The sequence below is a fragment of the Heterodontus francisci genome, chromosome 1, assembly GCF_036365525.1.
Source record: "Heterodontus francisci isolate sHetFra1 chromosome 1, sHetFra1.hap1, whole genome shotgun sequence".
NCBI classification, from domain to species: domain Eukaryota; kingdom Metazoa; phylum Chordata; class Chondrichthyes; order Heterodontiformes; family Heterodontidae; genus Heterodontus; species Heterodontus francisci.
Genome location: NC_090371.1, coordinates 132,191,468 through 132,214,523, shown reverse-complemented (window position 1 = coordinate 132,214,523; position 23,056 = coordinate 132,191,468). Strand labels below are relative to the sequence as shown.

At 45.2% G+C, this 23,056-nt stretch overlaps 1 protein-coding gene across 1 annotated transcript in view; it reads right to left on the bottom strand.

Moving 5' to 3' along the window:
• Positions 1–8,346: 8,346 nt before the first annotated feature.
• LOC137384652 (protein YIPF5-like) overlaps positions 8,347–23,056 on the bottom strand; it is a 74,723-nt gene continuing 60,013 nt past the window's right edge. Inside the window, exon 6 of the mRNA XM_068058897.1 lies at positions 8,347–8,509. Coding sequence (XP_067914998.1) covers positions 8,347–8,509 — 163 coding nt within the window. The remainder of the gene's footprint in view (positions 8,510–23,056) is intronic.

The following is a 23,056-nucleotide window of genomic DNA, read 5'->3' as shown; positions in this document are numbered from 1 at the left end:
TACACCAAATCTCCTGAACTAAATTCCGCCTCAGATGGCCTAGACCTCAGCCTTGATGAAAGCCCATCTCCCTGCATGTAAAGCATTCAAATGTGTAGAAAAAATTTTAACTAATTGTAGTACTTTCTAGAGTAAGAGGACTGTCACACAGTACAGAAGGCAATTTGGGATTCCGCCCATAGCCCAATTGATAGGGACTATATCCCCAACATCTGAAGTGAATTCTTCAGATGAACTGCCCATGTCAGGGCAGTTGTCACCTAGCAGTTTAGCTGGTCAGCCAAGATTTTATGTAGCATTTCATCCACCACTGCATGATTCCTTTCACAAAGCCCATTACTGAAAGGACTTTCACCTGCAGTATTCATAACCGTAATGTTCATGTTTTCACACTTATCCCTGACCTTGTCAAATACCCCTTCATTATCGCTCAGAAGCTTAGCTGGTGCCCCAAGCCCAGTCCCTATCCATTTCTCCATAATTTTGTCTATAATCACCCTTTTGTCCTTACTATTAAATATTGTAGAAAGACTAAATTTAGTTGCTAGATCTATAAAATGTAGAATGAAAATATTCTTGTCTTTGTCCCACATCTTTAAATCCATGGTAACTACCTCATTAAAGTCACGTGCCAAAGGAAGGCTGACAATAGGAGATGACGGTGTCCTCCGATACATTTTACAAATTTTACACTTTTCACTAATCTCTTCTATTATCCTCGTATACTCTCCATCAATCACACTTGCACCTTTAAGTAGGGTTTTTAATCTCTGACAAGGAGGGTGAGCAAATTGCCTGTGCAACTTTCAGACAATTTGCCTTTTATCTCTGATTTGTAACACTTAATGCCATCAATGCTTCTCCAACACTCTGACGAGAAATATCAGGTTTTGTTAAGGGGATACAATAATGCCCTGACTGGGTAAATTGCAACCTCACTGGCTTCCCAAAAACAATTGCCTTATCATGCTCCACATCAAGTTTCATCTGTGCTTCTTTCATTGAAGGCTTACTCAGGAGTAAAGGCATCTCATTGGAGACTACATCAGTACTGATAAAGTGGCTTACTTCAGCTATTTTACATGGAATTCCTACTCTCTTCAGTGACTTCAATGTGTTGTCATCACCAAACCTAAAACTGGTAGTACTTTTATACTCCTTAACCTTGCATTGATCCTCACTACCAAGTGAATCCAGATAACACTGTAACGAACCAGTTCCACATACTGTCAACATACAAGCACTATCCAATACAGCACAGTTGAACGAATCCACAACCAACATATTCATCACAGGACTAAAACTCCTTGTGACTAGTACAATTCCTTCAGATCCATCAGTATCTTCCCCTTCTACCTCAAAATTTTCTGCATCATGTATTATTTCAAAAACTCTGCCCCTCCGCTTAGGATAGTTCATTGCATAATGATATTTTGAGACACATCTGAAGCACCTGCTATCTGTTCCTTGGGCATTCCTGGGGTTCATTCGCCTCTGATTGCTGATCCAATTCTGTCTTCCATTGTAATATTCAGACCTACTAACGGTGCTTTCATCCTCATTCCTGCTGTCTTTAACTCTTCCATTGTACATAGGCCTGCTTCCAGTATCTGGATTATTTCTAAATCTTGTAAACATTGAGTCCTCCATTCTTTATGTTATCGCAGAGTGTCCTGCTTGTGCTACCAGGACTACAGGAAATGACTGTTTGCCCAGGAATTTTATTAAGGCTGAGGACATTTGGGGAGTCTTTGTCCAAGAACCGAACCCCAATTAAAACCAAGAGCCTGTCCATATGTGACACCCTAGCACAATCTAGCAAGTTAAAAACTAGCACTGAACCAGGGATCTCCAAATTGAATTTCCTCAATCTTCTATACAGTCTGTTAAAGTCCATGATACATTCCTCCATTGAATAACCATCTGCTTTCCAAAATCTATCAAAGTCTGACCATGTCTCATACGCATTTAATAAGTCATCGTTCTTGTAAATTTAAGCACATAATCCAAGCTGGCAGTTCAGTGCCGCACTAAGGAAGTATTGCATTGTCAGATGAGGTGTTAAACTGAGCTGTGCGCCACATGTTCACATAGTTATAAAAGGTCCCATAACACTACATAATGGAAAAACAGGGAGCTTTTCTAGTGCCCTGACTAACATTCCTCCCTCAGCCACATCCCCCAAAGCAGATTACTGGTCAGTCATTCATTTACTGTTGATGAGATCTTACTCTATGCAACTTGGCCTCCATGTTTGCCTGCATGACAACAGTAATTATGCTTCAAAAGTAATCCATTGGTTTTAGCTACACACTCTAGCCAGTTTATGTCTCCTTCCCACAGAAACAGCGACAAACATGTTGCCCCTTGCAAAGCTAGCATTTGTCACTTCCCAGATACAAGCAATTAAATAAGAAATGAACTTATACAATAAGGCAATTTTTCAGTTCTCTTCAGGGACGGGGAAAGCAATTAGGCTCATCCTGTTCAGAAAGTGCCATCTAAAGTGCTTTTTGTTCTTATCAGATTTGCTTCCAGCCGACACATTAAGGGATGCTGCTTCTGGCTGTTTCCTGCTCTATGTAGTGAGGGAATCTAGTGCTTAGCAGGTCCCACACTGTCCTTTCCCAGAAAAGCATCAAGGTTCTAACTACATTATAGGACCCTGATTGCTATTGCATAATGGCAATTCCCAATGGCTTTGGCCTGGAGTGCAGGCTGTCTAAATTAAGACTCACATGAAAATTACAGCATGCAGGTCTCAGGCGATCCTCAATAAGTGAGCAAGGGTGGGAAATCAGGACTAGACTGAGGTGGAGGTAACATTGGCTGGGTCTGGGTAATTGTTAGCCGGGTTATAGGTATTGGTGTCTGGTGGGTGGTGGAGGAGGAAGCAACCTCTGTTATTTAATGCAGGGTCAGGAAGCCTTGCTGCCAGTTAGTGCCATATTGTGCTGTGTGAGTTTACCACATGACGAGTGAAGCACAGGAGTGAATGATAAACAAGAACTGATCCTGCAAGAAGCACAGGACCCTAATTTATATAAAATATTTCCCCCCTTTAACTGTTCCTGCTTTATGAATTTTCTCAGGATTTGGAACTATAAATTCTCTTGTAAATTGATTTGTTAAAACCTGTGCTACAATTAATAATATTGGATTGTTGTTCCCAGATATCTCCAAATCAAATAGTAACAATTGACTCAGCATCCACAGCCTTTTGGGAAGAATGTTTCTCAATTTGCACTACCTTTTGTGTGGAAAAAGTGCTTCCTGATTTTACTTCTTTCATTTGTCGACTTAATGCCCAGGAGAAAATTTTTATAATATCATTGAAGTGTAGAATTTCTGGAGTGCAGAGATAAGGACAAATGTCAGAAACAGAGGCCGGACTTTTACGCCACCCCAACAAGCCAAATGGTTGCGGTGGGGTGGCATAAAATGGAGCGGGAGGCTCTGGGATGCTTTTCCGACCCATTCCTGCCTCCGACCCCCTTTACGTACGGTGGGGGGGAGGGGGGAAACGGTTCACCCGCCCCAAGCCAATCAAGGCCCTTAAGTTGCCACTTAACGTCCATTTAAGGGCCTTCGCCTGCCTCCACGTGGATTTTACACATGGCAAACAGGCATCCTGGAGCTGGGAAAAGCCACCTGGGAAAAGCAGGCGGCTTCTTAGTGCCCAGGGGGGGTGAGCCCTGATAATCAGGCACAGGGTGCCCAATGGAGGGCTGTGCCCACTTCCCCAACCACCCCCAGGACACAATACGCTCTCCTTCCCCCCAAATGACCACCCCTGCCTCACTGGGGCCCAACCGATTACCCCCGGCAAGGCAACCAAAACTCACCTTAAATCCAGGCTCCATGCCTTCCCCTATGGTCGGCTGGGCTGCAGTCCCAGCAGTGGGCACTGCTCCCGGTAGCGCTGCTGGGTCTAAGAGCTGCCGGCCTGCTGATTGGCCTGCAGCTCAATGAGGCGGGAGTTCCTCCCTCAAGCAGTCCCGCCTCGGAACAATTAAAGCCTGGGGACCAGTAAAATGCAGGACGGATTCCCAGGCGAAGTGGAAGCGGGTTTTCCACTGACTTTTACGTCAATGGCCAGCTCCTGTCCACCCAACGTAATATCCAGCCCAGATAGTCTTAAGTCCTAAAAAAAAAATCATTTTCAGTTCTTAGGGCATAAAAAGATGCCATAGAGGGAATAAAAACAGGAAATGCTGGAAATATTCAGCAGGTCAGGCTGAAGTAGCTGTATCCAGTCCACTTTCACCAGGTCATCTCTCAGTTTCTTAAAACTTGCCTTCCCCCAATTTAGAACTTTTACTCCTGTTTTATCTTCGTCCTTTTCCATGATTATGCTGACACTTACTGTATTATGGTCACTATCTCCAAAATGGCCACCCACTGTTACTTCCTCCACTTGCCCAGCTTCATTACCGAAGACTAAATCTAGAATTGTGCCCCCTCTCATTGGGCTTGTTACACGCTCGCTAAAAAAGTTCTCTTGAATGCAGTTCAAGAATTTTGTCCCCTCTGTGCCCTTCACACTGTTTGCATCTCAGTAGATATTGGTGTAGTTGAAATCCCCAACTATTATCGCCCTATAGTTTAAGCACTCAGAAATTTGCCTACATGTTTGTTCTTCTACCTCCCTCCCACTATTTGGGGGTCAATAGTACATTCCTAGTAGTGTAGCTGCCCCTTTTTTTATTTCTGAGCTACACTTATATGGCCTCATTTGATGATTCATTTAGCATATCATTCCTCAAGGCTGTTAATGATTCTTTAACTAATAATGCTACGCCCCCTCCTTTTTTATCTCCCTCTCTATCCTGCCTGAAAACTCGATATCCAGGGATGTTGAGCTGCCATTCTTGCCCCTCTCTGAGCCAAGTTTCCGTTATAGCAACGATATTATGATGCCATGTGTCTATCAGTGCCCTCAGCTCATCGTCTTTATTTACTATACTCCTTGAATTTAAATAAATACCCTTTAACACTACCAAATGCCTGTGCTGCACACTTTTTAACCTTTGCTTCTTCTGTCTTTCAGAGTCACTCGCTAATTTTCTGCCTCCCGTTCCTTGCCCTGAAATTGTCCTATCTAAGACTGCGTTCAGGTTCCCATCCCTCTGCTAATTTAAACCATCCCCAAAAGCACCAGCAAACTTTCCTGCAAGGGTATTTCTCCCAGTCCTGTTCAAGTGCAGACCGTCTGGCTTGTACAGGTCTTACCTTCCCCAGAACTGGCCCCAATGCCCCAGAAATCTGAAGCTCTCCCTCCTGCACCATCTCGCCAGCCATACATTCATCTGGTGTATTTTACTATTCCTATACTCACTAGCACGTGGCCTTGGGAGTAATCTGGAGATTACTACCTTTGAGGTCCTGCTTGCTAATCTCATTCCTAACTCCCTAAACTCAGCCTGCAGGACCTCATCCCTCTTTCTTCCTATTTCGTTAGTACCAATGTGGACCACGACCTCTGGCTATGCACCCTCCCCCTTCAGAATGCCCTGTAGCCGCTCGATGATATCCATGACCCTTGCACCAGGGAGGCAGCATACCATCCTGGAATCACGTCTGCGACCATAGAAACGCCTATCTGTTCCCCTAACTATAGAATCCCCTACCACTATTGCTCTCTTGTCCTTTCTGCTCCCTCCCTAACAGTGGAATTGTGCAACTCAAAAAGCAGCTTTTGGATAATCACATTTAATCACACGTCTGCTCCTTGCTTGAAGTTGCTGTACCACTTACCCATAAATAACTGTGACTGCTAATAGCCTTGCCATTATTTTGACAGCAAATTTTGCCCTGACATTTGTATTGGATGGCACTTTGAACACAGTAAATAGAGTGGAAAGATGTCAGCTTTCAAGTTATGTACAAAGATTATGGCCCTCAATGTCCTTGGACCTTTTTCAACTGTAACATTGTAACTTCATCAGAAATGCAGTTGAAACCTCAAAGATCTAGCCTATGAAAGAAGATTTCTTGACATACACCAGCAGTTGCTGGAGGTATTATACTGTCTGCTTTGGGGTTACTGTAACTTGTCTGAGACTACAGAGGAATTTCATTCCAGTATGTGCTGTCTTCTGCTCAGCGGCTTCAGCAGTCTCAAGTCTACCACAGAGCATGTAGTCACTTCTGTGGACTCAGCAGTCAGGACCAAATCAAGCATCTCTCATGGAAGCTCAGACTGATCCCGTTTAGTATCAATCTGATAATGGGCTAAGTTCATTGTGGTGCTTGACTTTACAATATTCTGAGTCAGAGGGGAGAGTTCTGAAAACCAGGTCAAGCTAACAGTTGGATCATTGTTAATCTTATAGAAGGGAAGAAGGCACCACCTTTGCAGACCACCTATGGCCTGTTGCTCCTAAGATAAAATATTTGCATCCTTTTCGTCAGACCTGAAACAACGCACTGGATTTTACCAAGCGCACAACGTCGGCCTCTGTGGCGAGGGGGAGAGGGTGGCGGGCAGAAGATTGATCCAGCAGAGGCTCGCCACAGAGGCCGATGCCGGGAGGGCCCAACCCAATCCTCCCGGCGGTGGTGAGGCTTCGTGGCGGCCTTCCCTGCGATTGGGGGATCAGAACTGAATGACAACATTTAAATGAACGGGATGAATAAATTTATATAAATTTACCTTTAATCTTTCCGGCTCACCACGATCCTCAGGGCGGCGGTTGGCACTCGTGTGCCTTCAATTCCCCAGCTGGGGAAAGCAGGCATGACACTGGTGGGGAGGAGTTAAGATTTTCAGTGTGACGGGGCGGGGTCAAATAAATGTAATGGGTGTAATGGATGGTAGGAAGGGGTGAACTTTAAACTTTGTGCAGTCTGAGGGGGGGTGAAGGTCAGATTTAAAAGGTAAGTGTTTTGGGGGGAAGGGCAAATAGTTAATGTAATTGTTATTGGGGGAGGGGGGGGTGGTGGGAAAGGGGCATTAGAAATTTATTTGATAAAATTTGGGGATGTGTGTCTTCAAAAATTTAGATGAGCCGGCAGGGCTGGCTGCCCTTTAAAAAGTTTGCGACGGAAATGCTATCCCCACCACGTGATTGGGGGTGGGTGGGTGGGGGGGGGGGGTGCGGGTCGCGGGTTGCCCCGGCTATTTAAATGAGCCACCATGTGGGAGATCGCGGCGGCTCTTTGGCGTGCAGCCCGCATTCGAGATTGGCAGCGGGCTCTTAATATCCAGCCTGTTTCTCATTTTGCACTTAGGGGCCTCTTCCTGCCACTGCTGGTATTTTACCAGTGGCGGATGGGCATTTTGTTACTTGGGAAGACCACCCAGTAACACCTGGCGGCCAACTTGCAGGCTGAGGGTGGCCCTCCTGTTCGGGAACACCCAGCGGCATAGGCTGCCCCCTCTGAAACAACCCCTCGCCCTTACATTTGACCCCCACTGCCACCATCGTCCCCCCCTTGCTGGGGCCTGGCTGATTGTGGCCACTGCTCCTGCTGGCGCTGCTGGGATTGAAGAGCTACCGACCCTCTGATTAACCTGCAACACTTGAAGGTGGGACATCCTGCCTCATGAAGGCGGAAGCCACAACTGCAGGTAATTAATTGCCTGAGCCATGCAAAATACAGTCATGGCTTCCAGAGCTGGCAGATGCAGGCTCATCCTGGCTTTTAGCCAGTGGTTGGGGCCACCGCCTCCTCATAAAAGTCCTGCCAATGTGTCAATATATAAGCACAAACCTGTCATGTTGTCTCTTTGAGGTCATCTGTCTTAAAGATGGCATATCGTGTGATGGGAGATCAGAACTGGCTCAATAATCTGGTTGCCAAGTAAAGCAGGTCCACAGTACTTGTTGTAACTGATCAGCCAGCTTGGCTCATTGATGGTGGTCAATTTACTGCTGGGATCCGGGATTCTTCTGCCTGAGTTCCAAATAACCAAGCACAAGGAGAAGGGTGATGTTGGCTGGACAAGTGGCAGGAAGGTTACCGCTCATTGCTGGTTATCTGTGTTATTTTAACTAATTAAATTGCAATAGTCTCCCATGCACACTTCAGTAAGGAGAGTAAACCAATCTGTGCCTAAACTCCCTGGGCTTAGGTAAATGAGGTGTGACCCTATGGGAGGAAAGTATACACTCTATATCAGGCAATCAGAAACTCTATTAGTGCAGATTTCTCAGTAACATAGGGAGACACTTGGTGATGGATGTCAGATTACCCAGCTAGCCCAAAAGCAATAGAATGTACACCGTGCTTTAAAGATAACCATGCTTTTATTATTACTGAATCCCAAAATTGCATTAAGGAAAACATAATGTACAGTTAAAACCAAATTGGAACTGTACAATTAGTGTTGAAACCATGAACTTAGAAAACTGTCAAAAGTGCAAAAATCCCATACAGTAAGGCACAAGGATAGGCGACAAGGAGCTGTTGTCCTTCCATTGCCAATGTAGAGATAAACATTTTTGAGGCTGACAGACTGCACCATCCAATGACAATCAAAGCGAGCAGAATTCCAATCACTCCCCTGAAATTAAAAAGACAGAGCACATTATCATGACAGACCTTACCAGCCTTGCAACACCAAATATTAAATAAATCTTCTGATATTTACATAATTTCTTTGAAGTTTGGCTGCATTTCAGTTTAAGGAAATGATTAAGATTAGTATACCACAGTCTTTAAGGGAGGAATGACAAGAATAGTGAGTTTTATTTTCTTGTTTTTAGTCAGTGCTGCTGTTGCAGGAATTAAATGCAGGAATTAGAAAATAGGTTAACTCAAAATAGGAGTAAGTTTTGTGAGTAAAATTTGATAATTAGTTTCTTTCTTAAAGCTAGAGCCTGGAAATTATAGTGAAAGATGTTATCAAATGAACATCTAACACAATTGCATAGATGTAGTAATCTGCTCATTATTAAATGTGTTAACACATCCACTAAAATAGTGGCTAAAGCAATTTGATATTCGCAGTAATGCAGGAACATGACCTACAGTGATTTCCAGGCTGATGAATTATTCAAACCATTGATTTGACCCTTTTTTTGAAGACAACTCACCCAAACTGGAAAATTAGTCCTTTCTGTTATGAAGCTCTTCATCCTGCTTTTAGACAGTGATCTTTCCTCTGTTGTTATTAATTTCCAACGAAGACCACACTGCCAACATTTATTTAGATACTCCCTACTGGGAACTGATGGCTGCAAAATTCAGCTTCTTGGTGCCTGGTTTTTCAGCGCTAGGAGTGCTGTTTTGACTCCAAAATGGCATCCATGGCAAGTCCGCACATTTCAGGTTGATGGAGGAAATATTTGAAACATCTCCCAGTTTATCATTCACTGTTGTATAAGAGAAGTCACTGAGGCTGTGTGTTCCAAGACAGCTGAACACATTTCATTTTCTCTTGCCAGAAAGAAGAAGGTGGAGTAAATACACAGCTTCATGAGGATTGCAGGTTTCCCCATGGTGCAGGGTACCATTGACTGTGCACACATCGCTTTTTGGACACCACATCTCAACTGTGAGATGTACAGTAACCGAATGGGATTCCACTCCCTCTGCGTCCAACTGGTGTGTGACCATAGGCAGAGAATCATGCAAGTTAATGCCCAATATCCTGGCAGCAGTCATGATGCCTTCATTCTGTCCACTGTGCTATCATAAGAAACCAAAGGTTGGCTATTAGGTGACAAGGACTATCCACTGACAACATAGTTTGTGACTCCGAAGTGCAAGCCACACAGACACATGGGGCTATATGCATACAACAAAAGCCATGCTGCGGCACGGAATGTGTTAAAGCAGACATGCTGAAACAATGCTTTCGGTGCCTGGATCGCTCTGGAGGAGCCCTGTAGTACTCAGCAGAGCGAATGTTAAGATTTGGGGTGGTGTTCTGCATGCTGTACAATCTCTCCATCATGAGGGAACCGCGCTTGCCACCAGCTACATGGTGACAAGCTGAGGAGGAGAAGGAGGAGGAAAAGGAAGAGGAGGAGGAAGAGGCAACAAACAGAACCCCTTCCTCAGCCAACTGTGATATCGATGAACACAAACTCAATTCCCCACTCACCAAGAGTCTCCCACCTTACCTGCCCTTTTGTCCACTTGGGTCACAATGCAAAAATAAAAACCAACACCAAGTACATATTCCAAACCAAATTTATAACTCCAACCATGCCATATTTCATACAAATGCCAACTAATCACTCTTGTGTATTCCCTTAGTAGCTGTCTTCTATGTTCCTCTGCTTGTCCTAGTGCTCCTACACAATGTTACTCCACTGGCTGCAGAGGGCTGGTGGAAGGCTGCAAACTTATAGCGGCGGGGAGACTGCAGATGGCCTTGAAGGATGTCCTCGAGCAGCTCTGGGCCTAGAAGGCCCGGTTGCAGACTGCACCACTTTGGCATGGGTAGTAGCAGTTTGGGCTTGTTGGCTGACAGGCAGCAGCAAGGACGTTGGTGGAGTGGCAGGGCTGGGTGGATGAATACTGTCTTCTGGAGTCACTGCCACTCCCTCAGGACAGCACCTCAGCAATCCTAGGAATCTGTTGGAGGACAGATCGTTAGACTGCTGTGACATCCTGCAAGCCCCTTTAAGCAACCATGATGGCAGCAGTCTGAGCTTGTATGGGAGCAAGATGACCTTGCATGTCCTCAGTCTGAGCTTCCAGTACAGCAATCAGATGTTCGATGGCCGTTGCTTGTACTGCAAAGGAAGCTGAGACATCAGTCATCACACACTGCATCATGGATGTGTTTGTAAGTATGCTAGGAGAGTTGGCCACCACTTACACACTGGAAGGGATGGTCTTCAAGCTCTGCAAAAAGCCCTGTGCCTGGTTGGTGCCAACCTCCTCCACACTCCTTGATATTGCACAGAGGCATTCTGACAGGCCTGCCAATGCACTGGGCATTTCATTGCACATGGCATCAGTCTTCTTCTGTAGCCATCCCATCAAAGGGCTCATTTGAGTCCTCTACAGTAGAACTCTGGTGAGCTTGTACCTGTGCCACCCTTGCCCCCTGCCCTGGTTGTAGGTCACTCATGCCCAGTGTTTCACCACATACAGATTCCACCTTTATGCTATCCTCTGAATTATGCCAGTCAGTACCTGAACTGGTGGCTGTGTGTGAAATAGAGTCATGGTGTACCTTCTTTATCACCCTCTTGTTACTCTTCCATCACTACTTGACCAACCGGCAGTTCTTGGGTATCTGAAAGGATAAAGGCATTGGATAGGGTTGTGCTGAGGCGAGGGCAGAAGGGGGAATCAAGAGGTGCATGTTTACACCATCTGCAGCTTGTAATCAGAAGACATTGTGGGATGAGGGGGAAGTGGGATGTGAGAAGGAAGATTAGGTGTGAGGATACCATCCTCTTCTAGGGTTTCAGTCTCACTACTTGTCTAAGTCTCAGCAATGGGTGCTCCAATGATGGCGAGCACTATCTCCTGCATGGGGGCAAAGAAATGCAGCTGTGCCTGTCCCTCACCAGTTAGGTCACACTGCCTGCAGTTATGTGCCACCTTGCTCTACAAGAGAGAGGAAAGTGTGCCGCTGAGTGTGGTGCAATCTGTTTGGGTTATGTGGCTGTCGTGGTTGAAAAGCTGTCAGTATGTGTGAGATGTGGATGTGAAGCTTGCAGCAGTGCTAAATGTCTGAGGGTGAGGCAAAGCAATGACATTAACTCTGAGTAATGATTGATAGAGATTGTTGCTGGATGAATGATGGGGTGTTTTTCACTGAGCAGTGTGTGAGGCCAGTGGTGCAGTTAGTAGGATATGACATTTGTAGGTACATTCACTGAGCTTGACCACTTGTGTGAGGTCATTAAACTTTTTGTGGCACTACATCTAGGTCCTAGGGCTTGACCCCTAACATTAATCACCATAGCTATCTGATCACAATGCCTTCGCAAAGTTTGTCTGGAGGGCCTCCCACACCCCCAGTAGATATATCACATCTTGTAACAAAGGTACAGCAATAACCATGGGTGATTTTTAATCTACATATAGATTGGATGAATCAGATTGACAAAGGTAGCTTGGAAGATGGATCGTAGAGTGTATTCGGGACAAGTTCTTAGAGCAGCACGTTCTAGAGCCAACCAGAGAGCAGACTATTCCAAACCTGGTTATGTGCAATGAGACAGGATTAATTAATGACCTCATGGTAAAGGAGCTGCTAGGTAGCAGTGATCATAACATGATTGAATTTCGCATTCCTTTGAGGGTAAGAAATGTGAGTCTAAGACTAGTGTTTTAAACTTAAATAAAATAAACAAGGGTATGAAAACAGAGCTAGCTAAAGTGAACTGGGAAATTAGGTTAAAGGGTAGGACAGTAGAGATGCAGTGGCAGACATTTAAGGAGATAGTTCATAACCCTCAGCAAAGACATATTCCAGTGAAAAAGAAAGACTCCATCAGAAGGACGCACCATCCGTGGCTAACTAAGGAAGTTAAGGATAGTATCAAATTGAAAAATAAAAGCACACAATTCTGTGGAGATTAGTGGTAGGTCAGACGATTTGACCGAATTTAAAAACCAGCTAAGATTGACAAAAAAAAGGAGGGAAAAATTGGGGTATGAGAGAAAGCTAGCTAGAAATATAAAAACAGATCGTGAGAGTTTCTACAAGTATTTATAAAGGAAAAGAGTAATTAAAGTGAGCATCTGTCATCTAGAGAGTGAGTCTGGGGAATTAATAATGAGAAATAAAGAAATGGAAGAAGCCTTGAACAAATATTTTGTTTCTTTCTTCACCATAGAAGACACAAGTAGCATCCCAGAAATACTTGTAATTCAAGAGGAGAAAGGGAGGGAGGAACTTAAAACAATTACAATCACCAGGGAAAGCGCACTGAGAAAACTATTAGAACTAAAGGCTGGCAGGTCCCCAGGACCTGATGTCCTGCATTGTAGGGTCTTAAAACATGTAGCTGCTGAGATAGTAGATGCATTGGTTGTAATTTTCCAAAATTCCCTAGGTTCTGGAAAGGTCCATCTGATTGGAAAATAGCAAATATAATTCCTCTTTTCATGAAAGGAGGGAGACAGAAAGCAGGAAACTACAAGCAAGTTAGCCTAACATCTGTCATAGGGAAAATGCTAGAACCTATTATTAAGGAGTTGTTGCAGTTCACTTAGAATCTCTTAATGTGATCAGGCAGAGTCAACATGGTTTTGTGAAAGTGAAATCGAGTTTGACTAATTTCTTTGAAGAAGTAACAAGCAAGGTGGATAAAGGAGAACGTGTAGATGTAGTGTACTTGATTTTCAAAAGGCATTTGATAAGGTGCCACATCAAAGGTTACTACACAAAATAAGAGCTCATCGTGTAGTGGGTAACATATTAGCATGGATAGAGGATTAGTTAGCTAACAGGAAGCAGACAAAATGGATAAATGGGGTATTTCGGGTTGGCAAGCTGTAACTAGTGGAGTGCCACAGGGATCAGTGCTGGGGTATCAACTATTTACAATCCAAATGAATGACTTGGTTGAAGGGACCGAATGTATGGTTGTCATATTTGCCGATGACACAAAGATAGGCCGGAGAGTAAGCTGTGAAGAGGACATAAGGAGGCTACAAAGGGATATAGATAGGTTCAGTGAAGAGGCAAAAATTTGGCAGATGGAGTATAATGTGGTCAAAAAGACTTGTAACCCAGAGAAGCTGGATTGCTCTGGGGACATGGTTTGAATCCCACCAGATGTGGAATTTGAATTCAATTAATAAAAATCTGGAATTAAAAGCTAGTCTAATGATGGCTATGAAACCATTGTCAATTGTCATAAAAACCCATCTGGTTCACTAATGTCCTTTAGGGAAGGAAATCTGCTGTCCTTATCTGATCTGGCCTACATGTGACTCTAGATCCACAGCAATGGTGTTTCACCAAGTAGAGATTACACCTTTCTTCTTAAATGCCCTCTGAAATGGCCCAGCAAGCCACTCAGTTGTATCAAACCACAACAGTCAATAAGGAATGAAACCAGATGGACCCCCAGCATCGACCTAGACACTGGAAACGACACAGCAAATCCAGCCCTGTCGACCCTGCAAAGTCCTCCATACTAACATCTGGGGACTTGTGCCAAAGTTAGGAAAGCTGCCCCACAGACTAGTAAAGCAGCAACCTGACATAGTCACGGAATCATATCCAACAGACAATATCCCAGACACCATCATCACAATCCCCGGGTAGGTCCTGTCCCACCGACAGGACAGACCCAGCAGAGGTGGTGGCACAGTGGTATACAGCAGGAGGGAGTCTGGGAGTCCTCAACATTGACTCTGGCCACCATGAAGTGTCATGGCAACAGGTCAAACATGGGCAAGGAAAACTCCTGCTGATTACCACCTAATGCTCCCCCCACCCCCCAACTCAGCTGATGAATCAGTACTCCTCCATGTTGAACATCACTTGGAGGAAGCACTGACGGTGGCAAGGGCGCAGAATGTACTCTGGGTGGGGGACTTCAATGTCCATCACCAAGAGTGGCTCGGTAGCACCATTACTGATGAAGCTGGCCGAGTCCTAAAGGACGTAGCTGCTAGACTTGGTCTGCAGCAGGTGGTGAGGGAACCAACATGAGGGAAAAACATACTTGACTTCATTCTAACCAATCTGCCTATCTCAGATGCGTCTGTCCATGACAGTGTTAGTAGGAGTGACCACCACACAGTCCTTGTGGAGACAAAGTCCCGTCTTCACATTGAGGATACCCACCATCGTGTTGTGTGGCACTACCACCGTTCTGAATGGGATAGATTTCAAACAGATCTAGCAATGTAAAACTGGGCATCCATGAGGCGCTGTGGGACATCAGCAGCAGCAGAATTATACTCAACCACAATCTGTAACCTCATGGCCCGGCATATCCCTCACTCTACCATTACCATTAAGCCAGGAGACCAACCCTGGTTCAATGAAGAGTGCAGGAGGGCATGCCAGGAGCAGCACCAGGCATACCTCAAAATGAGGTGTTAACCTGGTGAAGCTACAACCCAGGACTACTTGCATGCCAAACAGCATAAGCAGCATGCAATAGACAGAGCTAAGAGATCCCACAACCAATGGATCAGATCTAAGCTTTGCAGTCTGCCACTTCCAGTCATGAATCATGTTGGAGAATTAAACAACTAACTGGAGGAGCTGCCTCCACAAATATCCCCATCTTCAATGATGGGGGAGCCCAGCACATCAGTGCAAAAGATAATTGCAGCAATCTTCAGCCAGAAGTGCCAAGTGGATGATCTATCTTGGCCTCCTCCTGAAGTCCCCAGCATCACAGATGCCAGTCTTCAGCCAATTCAATGTGCTCCACGTAATATCAAGATACAACTGAAGGCACTGGATACTGCAAAGGCTATGGGCCCTCACAACATTCCGGCAATAGTACTGAAGTCCTGTGCTCCAGAACTTGCCGCACCCCTAGCCAAACTGTTCCAGTACAGGTACAACACTGGCATCTACCCGGCAATGTGGAAAATTGCCCAGGTATGTCCTGTACACAAAAAGCAGAACAAATCCAACCCGGCCAATTACCACCCCATCAGTCTACTCTCAATCATCAGTAAGGTGATGGACTGTTATGTGAGGCAAGTGAGGAGACAGCAGGGGCTCTGACACAATCCTCTCAAATCCTCTCTGGCCACAGGGGAGAACAAAGAACAAAGAACAAAGAAAATTACAGCACAGGAACAGGCCCTTTGGCCCTCCAAGCCTGCGCCGATCCAGATCCTCTATCTAAACATGTCGCCTATTTTCTAAGGGTCTGTATCTCTTTGCTTCCTGCCCATTCATGTATCTGTCTAGATACATCTTAAAAGACGCTATCGTGCCCGCGTCTACCACCTCTGCTGGCAACGCGTTCCAGGCACCCACCACCCTCTGCGCAAAGAACTTTCCACGCATATCCCCCCTAAACTTTTCCCCTCTCACTTTGAACTCGTGACCCCTAGTAATTGAATCCCCCACTCTGGGAAAAAGCTTCTTGCTATCCACCCTGTCTATACCTCTCATGATTTTGTACACCTCAATCAGGTCCCCCCTCAACCTCCGTCTTTCTAATGAAAATAATCCTAATCTACTCAACCTCTCTTCATAGCTAGCGCCCTCCATACCAGGCAACATCCTGGTGAACCTCCTCTGCACCCTCTCCAAAGCATCTACATCCTTTTGGTAATGTGGCGACCAGAACTGCACGCAGTATTCCAAATGTGGCCGAACCAAAGTCTTATACAACTGTAACATGACCTGCCAACCATTGTACTCAATACCCCGTCCGATGAAGGAAAGCATTCCGTATGCCTTCTTGACCACTCTATTGACCTGCGTTGCCCCCTTCAGGGAACAATGGACCTGAACACCCAAATCTCTCTGTACATCAATTTTCCCCAGGACTTTTCCATTTACTGTATAGTTCACTCTTGAATTGGATCTTCCAAAATACATCATGTCGCATTTGCCCTGATTGAACTCCATCTGCCATTTCTCTGCCCAACTCTCCAATCTATCTATATTCTGCTGTATTCTCTGACAGTCCCCTTCACTATCTGCTACTCCACCAATCTTAGTGTTGTCTGCAAACTTGCTAATCAGATCACCTATACTTTCCTCCAAATCATTTATGTATATCACAAACAACAGTGGCCCAGGGATGTGCCAGAGGACTGGAGGACGGCGAATGTGGTGCCGTTGTACGGGAGAGGTAGCAAGGTTAGACGAAGTAATTACAGGCCAGTGAGTCTAACATTGTGGTTGGAAAATATTGGAAAAATTTCTGAGGGACAGGATTAATCTCCCCTTGGAGAGGCAGGGATTAATCAAGGATAGTCAGCATGGCTTTGTCAGAGGGAGATCATGTCTAACTAACTTGATTGAATTTTTTGAGGCGGTGATTAGATGTATAGATGAGGGTAAACCAGTGGATATAGTCTACATGGACTTCAGTAGGGCTTTTGATGGGGTGCCGCATGGCAGATTGGTTGAGAAGGTAAGAGCCCATGGGATCCAGGGCAATTTGGCAGAGTGGATCAAGAATTGTCTTAGTGGCAGGAGGCAGAGGATGATGGTCGAGGGTTGTTTTTGCGAGTGGAGGCCTGTGACCACTGGTGTACCGCAGGGATCGGAGCTGGAATCCTTGCTGTTTGTAGTGTACATTAATGATTTATACATGAATATAGGAGGCATGATAAGTAAGTTCGCAGATGAAACAAAAATTGATGGTGTCGTAAATAGTGAGGAGGAAAGCCTTAGATTACAGGATGATATAGATGGGCTGGTAGGATGGGCAGAGCAGTGGCAGATGGAATTTGATACTGGGAAGTGTGAGGTAATGCATTTTGGGAGGACTAACAAGGCAAGGGAATATACAATGGATGGTAGGACCTTAGGAAGTACAAAAGGTCAGAGGGACCTTGATGTGCTTGTCCATTGATCACTGAAGGCAGCAGCACAGGTAAATAATTTGGTTAGGAAGGCATATGGGATACTTGCCTTTATCAGCTGAGGCATAGAATAGAAGAGCAAGGAGGTTATGATGGAGCTGTATGGAGCGCTGGCTGGGCCACAGCTGGAGTGCAGTGTACAGTTCTGGGCACCACATTATAGGAGGGTTGTGATTGCACTGGCGGGGTGGGGGGTCGGGGTGCAGAGGAGATTCACCGGGATGTTGCCTGGGCTGAAGCATATCAGCTATGAAGAGAGACTGAAAGGGCTGGGATTGTTTTCCTTGGAGCGGAGGGGGCTGAGGGGGGAAATGTTTGAGGTATACAAAATTGTGAGTGGCATTGATAGGTTAGACAAGAAGAAACTTGTTGCCTTCATGGAGGGATCAATAACCAGGGGGCACAGATTTAAGGTAAGGGGCAGGAGGTTTAGAGGGGATTTGAGGAAAAACTTTTTCACCCACAGGGTGGTTGGAATCTGGAAAGCACTGCCTGAAGAGGTGGTAGAGGGAGGGACTCTCACAACATTTACGAAGTAGTTAGATAAGCACTTGAAATGCCATAGCATACAAGGCTACGGGCCAAGTGCTGGAAAATGGGATTAGAATAGTCAGGTGCTTGATGGCCAGCACAGACACGATGGGCTGAAAGGCCTGTTTCTATCACTCTAAGGTGTTGTTGACAGTGCTATCAAGCGGCACTTGCTCAGCAATAACCTGATCAATGACACTCAGTTTGGGTTCCACCAGGGCCACTCAGCTCCTGACCTCATTACAGCCTTGATTGAAACATGGACAAAATGTCTGAACTCAAGAGGTGAGGTGAGAGTAACTGCCCTTGACATCAAGGCAGCATTTGACCGAGAATGGCATCAAGGAATCCAAGCAAAACTGGAGTCAATGGGAATCGGGGGAAACTCTATGCTGGTTGGAGTCATACCAAGCGCAAAGGAAGATGGTTGTGGTTATTCCAGGTCAATCATCTCAGCTCCAGGACATCACCACAGGAGTTTCTAAGGGTAGTGTCCTAGGCCCAACCATCTTCAGCTGCTCCAACAATGACCTTCCTTCTATCATAAGGTCAGAAGTCGGGATGTTCGCTGAAGATTACGCAAGGTTCACCATTCGCAACTCATAGAAACATCGAAAATAGGAACAGCAGTAGGCCATTCGGCCCTTCAAGCCTGCTCTGCCATTCATTATGATCATGGCTGATCATCCAACACAGTAACCTGTTCCTGCTTTCGCCCCATACCCTTTGATCCCTTTCGACCCAAGAGCTATATCTAACTCCTTCTTGAAAACATACAATGTTTTGGCCTCAACTGCTTTCTGTGGTAGTGAATTCCACAGGCTCACCACTCTCTGGGTGAAGAAATTTCTCCTAATCTCAGTCCTGAAAGGTTTACCCGTATCCTTAGACTATGACCTCTGGTTCTGGACTCCCCCACCATCGGGAACATCCTCAGATACTGAAGCAGTCCATGTAGTAATGCAGCAAGACCGGGACAATATCCAGGCTTAGACTGATAAGTGGCAAGTAACATTTGTGTCACACATTTGCCAAGCAATGACTATCTCTAACAAGAGAGAATCTAACCATCTCCCCTTGACATTCAATGGCACTGCCATTGCTGAATCCCCCACTATCAACATCCTGGGGGTTACCATTGACCAGAAACTGAACTAGAGTAGCCATAGAAATACCAAGGCTACAAGAGCAGGTCAGAGGCTAGGAATCCTGTGGCGAGTAACTCTCCTACTGACTCCCCAAAGCCTGTCCACCAACGACAAGGCACAAGTCAGGACTGTGATGGAATACTGTCCATTTGCCTGGATGGGTGCAGCTCCAAAAACACTCAAGAAGCTCAACATCATCCAGGACAAAGCTTGACTGGCAGCCCATTCACAAACATTCACTCCCTCCACCACCAACGCACGGTGGCAGCAGTGTGTACCATCTACAAGATGCGCTGCAGTAACGCACTAAAGCTCCTTAGACAACACCTTCCAAACCCGCGACCTCTACCACCTAGATGGACAAGGGCAGCAGATGCATAGGAACACCACCACCTGCAAGTTCCCCTCCAAGTCACACACCATCCTGACTTGAAACTATATCGCCATTCCTTCACTGTCGCTGGGTCAAAACCTGGAACTCCCTTCCTAGCAGCACTATGGGTGTACCTACCCCACATGGACTGCAGCAGTTCAAGATGACTCACCACCACCTTCTCAAGGGCAATTAGGGATGGGCAATAAATGTTGTCCTAGCCATCGACACCCACATCCCATGAGTGAATTTAAAAAATGTGAATTTGTCGACTTTGTCAGGAAAAATAAAAAAGAAGCATATTGCCTAAATGGTGAGAGATTGCAGAGCTCTGAGATGCAGAGGAATCTGGGTGTCCTAGTGCGAAAGTTTAGTATGCAGGTACAGTAAATAATTAGGAAAGCTAATAGAATGTTATCAATTATTGCAAGGGTACTTGAATACAAAAGTTGGGAGGTTATGCTACAGTTATACAGGGCATTGGTGAGACCACATCTGAAGTATTGTGTACAGTATTGGTCTCCTTATTTAAGGATGGATGTAAATGCATTGGAAGCAGTTCAGAGAAGGTTTACTAGACTAATACCTGGAATGGATGGGTTGTCTTATGAGGAAAGGTTGAACAGGCTAGGCTTGTATCTGCTGGAGTTTAGAAGAGTAAGAGGCGACTTGATTGAAACATATAAGATCCTGAGAGGTCGTCACAGGGTGGATATGGAAATTATGTTTCCTCTTGTGGGAGAATCTAGAGCTAGGGATAGTCTTAGTGCAAAGGGTTTAAAAGGGGTGGAATTCTTAAAATGCATACACGAGAGCTTTTTGAGCCAGTATGTAGAAAGTCCTACAAGAGAAGGGACAGTACTGGACCTAATCCTAGGGAATGAAGCCAGTCAAGTGGTAGAAGTGTCAGTGGGGGAGCATTTCGGGGATAGTGACCATAACTCTGTAAGATTTAAGGTAGTTATGGAAAAGGACAAAGATGGACCAGAAATACAAGTCCTAAATTGGGGGAAGGCCGATTTCAATATGGTAAAACAGGTTCTGGCCAAAGTGGACTGATAGCAGCCACTTTTTGGAAAGTTCACATCACATCAGTGGGAGTCATTCAAAGAGGAAATTGTGAGAGTTCCGAGCCAACATTTACCCGTTAAGGTGTAGGGTAGGACTAACAGGTCCAGGGAACCCTGGATGTCAAGGGATATAGAGGATAGGATCAGGAAAAAAGGAGGTTTACGGCAGATCCCAAGCGCTGAAAACAGTGGAGGCACTAAAGGGGTATAGAAAGTGTTGGGTGGCACTTAAAAAAGGAATTAGGAGAGCGAAGAGGGGGACATGAGGAAACACTGGTGGCAAAATAAATGAAAATCTAAATTCGTTTTACAAGTATATTAAGGGTAAGAGGATAATCAGGGAAAGAGTAGGGCCCATTAGGGGCCAACGTGGCAATCTTTGTGTGGAGCCGGAGGACATAGGTGAGGTTTTAAATGATTACTTTTCATCAGTGTTCACTATGGAGAAGGACGCTGTAGGTGTAGAGATCAGGGAGGTGGATTGTGATATACTTAACCACATTAGCATTGAAAGGGAGGAAATATTAGCTGTTTTAGCAGACGTAAAAGTGGATAAATCCTCAGGCCCAGATGAGATGTATCTCAGGCTGTTATGTGAGGCAAGGGAGGAGATAGCAGGGGCTTTAACACAAATTTTCAAATCCTCTCTGGCCACAGGAGAGGTACCAGAGGACTGGAGGACAGCGAATATGGTACCATTATTCAAGAAGGATAGTAGGGACAAACCAGGTAATTACAGGCCGGTGAGTCTAACATCAGTGGTTGGGAAAATATTGGAAAAAATTCTGAGGGACAGGATTAATCTCCATTTGGAGAGGCAGGGATTAATCAAGGATCGTCAGCATGGTTTGTCAGGGGTTGAGTGTGTCTAACGAACTTGATTGAATTTTTCAAGGTGGTGACTAGATGTGTCGATGAGGGTAAAGCAGTAGATGTAGTACACATGGATTTCAGTAAGGCTTTTGGTAAGGTCCCGCTTGGGAGATTGGTTAAGAAGGTAAGAGCCCATGGGATCCAGGGTAATTTGGCAAATTGGATCCAAAATTGGCTTAGTGGCAGGAGTCAGAGGGTAATGGTCGAGGGCTGTTTTTGCGATTGGAAGCCTGTGACCAGTGGTGTACCACAGGGATCGGTGCTGGAACTCTTGCTGTTTGTAGTGTACGTTAATCATTTGGACATATGAATATAGGAGGTATGATATGTAAGTTCGCATTTGATATGAAAATTTGTGTGTTGTAAATAGTGAGGAGGAAAGCCTTAGATTACAGGACGATATAGATGGGCTGGTAAGATGGGTGGAGCAGTGGAAGATGGAATTTAATCCTGAAAAGTGTGAGGTAATGCATTTTGGGAGGACCAGCAGGTCAAGGGAATATACAATGGATGGTAGGACCCTAGGAACTACGGAAGGTCAGAAGGACTTTGGTGTACTTGTCCATAGATCACTGAAAGCAGCAGCACAGGTAGATAATGTGGTTAGGAAGGCATATGGGATACTTGACTTTATTAGCCAAGGCATAGAATATAAGAGCAGGGAGGTTATGATGGAGCTATATAAAACACTAGTTAGGCCACAGCCTGGAGTACTGTGTACAGTGCTGGTCACCACACTATAGGAAGGATGTGATTGCACTGGAGAGGGTGCAGAGGAGATTCACCAGGATGTTGCCTGGGCTGGAGCATTTCAGTTATGAAGAGAGATTGAAAAGGTTAGGGTTGTTTTCCTTGGAGCAGAGAAGGCTGAGGAGGGACATGATTGAGGTGTACAAGATTATGAGGGGCATTGATAGGTTAGATAGGAAGAAACTTTTTACCTTCGCGGAGGGGTCAAGAACCAGCAGGCATAGATTTAGGATAAGGGGCAGGAGGTTTAGGGGGGATTTGAGGAAATTTTTTTTTTCACCGACAGGTTGGTTGGAATATGGAGCGCACTGCCTGAAGAAGTGACGGAGGCAGGAACCCTCACAACATTTAAGAAGTATTTAGATGAGCACTTGAAATGCCATAGCATACAAGGCTATGGGCCAAGTGCAGGAATATGGGGTTAGAATAGTTGGGTGCTGGATGGCCGGCACAGACACAATGGGCCGAAGGGCCTACTTCTGTGCTGTATAACTCTATGACTTTATGACTCTAGTGTTCACTGTTTAAAAATAAGGTGTTGTCCATTTAAGACAGAGATGAGGAGTAATTTTTTTCTCTCAGGATCGTGAGTCTTTGGAAGTCTTCCTCAAAAGGTGGTGGCAGCAGTGTCTTTGAATATTTTTAAGGCAGAGGTAGATAGATTCTTGATAACCAAGGGGATGAATGGTTATTGGGGGTAGGCGGGAACGTGAGGTTGAGGTTACAATCCGATCAGCCATGATCTTGTTGAATGACAGAGTGGGCTCGAGAGGCTGAGTGGCCTAGTCCTGCTCCTAATTTGTAGGTATGTATTTAAATGGAGAGAGATTGCAGAATTCAGTGGCACAGAGGGATCTGGGTGTCTTGGT